A 5641-nucleotide genomic window follows, 5' to 3' on the forward strand; every position below is an offset into this window, starting at 1 on the left:
CCTACCTCCATTTACGTTTAGAGAGTGATAAAAAAAAGGTAGTTGATAAAAAAACAAACCGAAAAGAAAAACACAAAATTCTGACCTGTAGATAAAAAGTCTGAGGCCAAGAAGGTTCCTCCTGAGCGGCCCGAACATCTTCCACAAAGAGACCAGGACCGAGGTACATTTAAGTGCATGTTGGCCTTCGACTCGCTTCCGGCTGCAACTACTGCAGCATTTTACAACTTCCTACTAATCTTTTCAACTGGCATTGGAAAAATCACTAACACGCGCGACATTTATTATTCAGCTTCATAGGTGCCGGATTAAAACGCAGAGAGAGTTTCATTTGGTGGAGCTGCTGTCTGCATGTGCATCGAAACAAGTGCTGTAACACCAAAAACGCTAAAGCACCAAAAATCACTTGCAGCATGTTTAACCTCTTTTGTAAAGCAAACAAACAAAGTCTTGATCAAAGGAGCATCTCAGCACCATTGTCTTTGCAACAGGAAGCTCTGGGCACTGTGGTTTTATTCTCCACGAACACTGGCGGCAACTTCGCTGCCAGTGTGAGACAGAGCAAGCATCATTTGTTTGTGATTTTTTTTTTTTCACACAATTTTTTTCTCTTCTAAACACCAGTGAATTCAAACAATATAGGTTTAAATACAACAAACTAAAAGTGAAAATCCAAGAGGCAAAGCACTTCACCACTCTGACACCTGATCTTCCTGCTCTTAACCCCCAGTTTTTTTGCGTTTCAGTTTTTGCTGCTTTTTGCGTTTAGCTTGAGATGTTTCTGCTTCCTCTTTTTGGAGTTTTTTTAAACCTTTTAACTGACTTTCTTGTGCTGCTTTGTTTCTGTTGTATCACATTTAGCTGATTTTTTTGCCCCTGAGGCTCCAACATCACTGCATCACTGCACTACTGCTTTGCCATCAATCTCAACTGCATGTTTGTGTGTATGTGTTTGAGTTCCCCATACTCTACACGTCTTATACGTCCCCTTGGATACATGTGTATTTTTGTGTGTGTTTGTGTGTGTGTGTGTGTGTGTGTGTAGGTGAAGATGCAAGGGCTGGAGACATCCTCAAGCCCTCCCTTCCGTCTATGCTCCCCAAGAAACCCCTCCCCCCAAAGTTAAGCTCCTCTTCCTCCTCCCAGCCCCCGCGACGTCCTGAGAGGCCACCCACTTTAGCGTCAGTACACAATTAAACACACACACACACACACACACTCTCACCCATACACCCCTAAACGTATCCACGCTAATGTGTCATATGGTTTACCTGCTCAGGTGTGATAGCCCCAGGTCTGAGGGCGGGGCTTCGACACCAGATTCTGCCCCTGACAGGTCACATGACACTGGTGAGTTTGACTTGTAGGAGCACGAACCAATGCGATCGGGACTTGGTGCCTCAGTAACTGTCAGAGCTCTCTGTCTTTGCCTGTAAAACGCTACCTGCCGACAATCCTGTGCTCTTGTGTTTCCCTGGTGTATTCGTACAGATGTGGACCTAGATGCAGTCGTCACATCTACAGAGAAACTGAATCATCCCACAGCATCACGGCCAAGAGTCACAGACCGCCGACCTCGATCACAGATCATCACACCTGTGAGTGTTTCTAGTTGGCCTGTCAGAGAGGAGACTTAGAGAGAAGAAAATGTAAAAGGAAAGTAAAATGCTAGAATACAAATTTAAAGATCAGTAAAAAGAACAGTTGGAAATATAAATCATTCATTTGAAAATGTAAGGCTAAATGATTTGATTAATTGCAAATACATTCCCAAGACTAATAAATAGTGAAAATAATCACATTTTGCATCTTTAACACATATACAAAAATACCTTTGTGAGAGTAATGTTAGTGTACATTACTGTACTACAGTACAAAATGCAAAAGAAATGCATGAGCTAAACCAGTTACATTTTTTTCTCATACATTACCTGCAAAACCAATATATTATAAAAGGTAGTAGTTTAAATGTTTACAGTGTTTTATAGAACGGATACAGCTGCTGACGTCTAAGTTGGTGAAGGTCTAATGTCTGTTTTCAGCGTATTCATATGTACAGTACTTATAGTGCACATACATATTATTCTGCATTTTGCTTACTGAGTGATGACATAGATGAGCTGCCCTTACTTTCCTGTGAGGTATGTGTTCTCAATATAGCTATTCTCTAGTTTGTGGGGAACCCTTCAAAGAAAAAAAATGTATGCACTTATTTTTTACTACCTAGAGAATAATTCTGGCAGAACTGGTCCGAAAAAGCCAGACTTTAAAATGAATAGGAGCAATTTTCAACACTTTCCTTTTTTTTCCTCCCCAATTCTCTCTTGCAGTCCTGTCTGTCCAATACTGATCTGGACTCCCCAGCAGTGGAGGACAGAAAAGAGAAGGAGAGAGCAAAGGAGGACCATGAAGTCCCAACAAGACCTATAGACGTTTCCTTGAGAAAAGGAGCTCCCATCATCTCTGTACGACCACAAATATTTACTCTGCTTGCACTGTTTACATCCTCCAGCAGGGGGCATCACACTGCAGCTTTTTCTATGTTGTTTCTTGTTACACCATGTTCCATGACAGGTGCTGGTGAATGTAGATAAGATGGTACTTATGATTTAGTGATAATATTTGATGAATAGTGTGTGATGTTGTACTTCATGCAAGTCAAATGCAAGTTCCTTAGCATGGACTATTTTATCATTTAAGTGCTGGGAGGAAAAGTTTCCTGACAAGGCCACGTAGACTTCACTCAGTGTATGTAATTCTGCTTTTTAGATGCATAAAAGCGGAGCAGAACAATGATGTGTTAGCTGCAAGATAAAAACATAATATGGTTATAATAATGTACAATATTTGTTATGGATTTTTTTTTAGGCACAAGACAGTAAAGTACCACTACCCGCCAAGCCCTCTGTCCTAACCCCACCAAACTCCAGCCACCGCTCCATTTCCCCATCTTCTTCCCCGGGTCTGACCCCTTCCCCAGAGCTCCGGCACTTACCTCCGACCCCGCCGACGCTTGAGGAACTCAGGAACCAGCTGAGAGACCTGAGGGCCTCCGTAGATATGCTGAAGAGCCAGCACAGGTGATGGTGTGACTCATACCGATGGGTTAATGTGGTTATGGTTATCTACAAGCACATACAGTATAGTGTACACTGAGTGTTACATACACTGATTTATGATGAATGATTCCAGGCAAGAGATGAAGCAGTTGACCATCGCGCTGGAGGAGGAGAAGAAGGTTCGTCTTAGTTTACAGGTGAGACTCAGAACCAAGAGAAAAGTGGGAAGTGTTAAATGTGAGTACAGTAAATGAAACATGTAAATCTTGGTGTCTGTGTGTGTGTGTGTGTGTGTGTGTGTGTGTGTGTGTGTGTGTTGCTGGCAGGTGGTTAACCCACAATGATACATACTTAGGTACTGTTTATCTGTGGTGTTAATGCTGTGGCTGATATATGTTGATTTTGAGCCAATAGTATCCAATAATAAAACTTTGGTTTTTTTCCCACTATTTTACAATACAGATAATGATAACAGAGGGTTGATCAAAATCAAAAGAACTGCAGCAGCTCGAAAAGTTACTAAATTAAAAATTTTTAAACTGCAGACAACAGAAAAACTTTACTCTTTGTGTGTTTGTTTCACAGATGGAAGTAGAGCACATAAAGAGGAACCTGTCAAAATAAAAGAGGAAAGCATCCTCATCGGCACAGTCTTATCGTCGGAGGCCATCATCTGAAAACATTTTCACTGTTGGCTGAGACACTTCAGCCTAAACAAAGTTTGTGCCAAATGATCACCACGATCACCGTCAGCAACAACTCAGCACCATGGAATCATCCACTCCCCCCCACTCCTCCCCCCCCGACGCCGCCTTATCCTATGTTTACTTTATAATTTTTCTTTTAAAGAGGCTTCTCTGTTGAGTTTACTGCTATGTTGTTGGAGCTTGCTGTGCCACGGGTACTGACCTGACCGCAGGCTGTCATCGTGTGTTTCCACGGTTACAGAATGATGACACGGACCCGCGGCTACTATGGTGAAGTCATTCATTGGTACTTTTTGTTTCCGAGTGTGAAGGAAATTTGGGACTCGACCTCCGTAGCCCGGTTGGATCAGACAAACTCTGTGCTGTTGTGTGTCCACTCTGTGGCCTTCACCTCTTGTGTGTGTGTGTGTGTGTGTGCGCGCGCGCGTGTGTTCTTTTATATTCATGTGAGGACTATAGTTGTAGACCTGCAAAGTGAGGTCATTTTGGCTGGTCCTGACTTCTGCAACAGGGCACATTAGGATTTGGGTTTAGGGTTAAAGCTAGCACTAGCACTAGAGTTAGCATTTTTTGGGGCCAAACAGAGTGTGATATTTCTATGGTGCACTGCAGGCAGATTACTATGATTATTCAATTTGCAGTTAAATATATATTACTTGTTAAAGTTATAAGCACACCTGTATTCTCTTTGAACACCTGACACTACTACTGTCAATGAAGGTGCTATTTAAAGTTACAGTTTGACTTTTTGTGAAATACGCTTAAGTATTTTGTGTAGAGTTAGTTGAGAATTTGACACCACTCTCCCACTGTATGTTTCCATTGCATGCAGTTTTAAGTTATATTAGACTACTGGAATAAAGACTAGCAGCAGAGAGATAAGTGATGAGGAATGATTTCTAAATAACATGTTTATTATTTTATAAAAGGGGAAAAAGCGTTAAATAATATTTCTGATTTCAGAAGCCAACGTCAACCCCCTAAAAATCAATACATTTCTAAAGTTTTTATGCTTTGAATAGATGAAAGAAAAGTCAAATGTGAAATGGTAATTGTTGAGCCAGTAACAGCTGACGGTAGTTTACATCATGTTAAGCTAAACATCTCCTGGTCGTAGTTTCAGAACATGTTTATAATGCAGACAGGAGAGAGTGGGATTGATGTTCTCCTCTACAAAAAGTGTAGTCCGCTCAAGTCGAACAATTTCTTTAACAAAACTGCCCACAGATTTATTGGCAAATAAAATAATGGAAGTGTTCTCGTCACTGCATGGATACACCATAATTTATAATATAATCTGATTTGTCAGTCTTGTTGGATTTTGTACTTTTGTACTCAAGGTGATTTTTATGTAACCTGAAAACACAAATCCACATCCATGTGCACCTGATGTTTAATGGTGCTCTTTTAGCAGCAGGTGAATGCTAAAGTTAGGGATAAGGTTTAAAGAATGTAGTCAATGAAAGGTCCTCGCAGGAAAGGAAAGATTATATATGTGTGTGTGTGTATTTGCATGTATGGCTGTTCGCCTCCTTTCCTTATATGTGCACAGAATCTATGGCAACCCATCACTGTGGCCTTCCTGTTTCTTCCTATTTCTTCCTGTTTCTTTCTTTCTTTCTTTCTTTCTTTCTTTCTTTCTTTCTTTCTTTCTTTCTTTCTTTCGACAACGAGAAAACTGCTACAACTGAGGCTACAAGTTGTTTTCTTGACTTGGTCCTTTCTCTCCAGGATAGTGATAAATATATACTTTTATATTTCAGTATAATAAAGATGCTATTATGTATGGTCTGTGTGTATATTGTGTTTTTCAAAATGATAACAATGTTGTTATAGAGCACCACAGATGTACAGCATGTGATAGATGAAAACTAA

General features: G+C 40.7%; 1 protein-coding gene across 3 annotated transcripts in view; it reads left to right on the top strand.

Moving 5' to 3' along the window:
* Positions 1 to 5552, top strand: part of sh3kbp1 (SH3-domain kinase binding protein 1) — a 30874-nt gene extending 25322 nt beyond the window's left edge. For 2 of the 3 annotated variants that reach the window (XM_067486021.1, XM_067486024.1), the window contains 8 exons: positions 92 to 163; positions 1046 to 1181; positions 1280 to 1350; positions 1492 to 1598; positions 2331 to 2465; positions 2869 to 3080; positions 3193 to 3256; positions 3645 to 5552. In XM_067486021.1, the coding sequence (XP_067342122.1) occupies positions 92 to 163; positions 1046 to 1181; positions 1280 to 1350; positions 1492 to 1598; positions 2331 to 2465; positions 2869 to 3080; positions 3193 to 3256; positions 3645 to 3683 (836 nt within the window). In that variant the 3' untranslated portion in view covers positions 3684 to 5552. The remainder of the gene's footprint in view (positions 1 to 91; positions 164 to 1045; positions 1182 to 1279; positions 1351 to 1491; positions 1599 to 2330; positions 2466 to 2868; positions 3081 to 3192; positions 3257 to 3644) is intronic. The other variant, XM_067486022.1, reaches the window with a different exon arrangement.
* Positions 5553 to 5641: the final 89 nt, after the last annotated feature.

This window comes from Channa argus, chromosome 19 (genome assembly GCF_033026475.1).
Source record: "Channa argus isolate prfri chromosome 19, Channa argus male v1.0, whole genome shotgun sequence".
In the NCBI taxonomy this organism is placed as follows: Eukaryota; Metazoa; Chordata; class Actinopteri; order Anabantiformes; family Channidae; genus Channa; species Channa argus.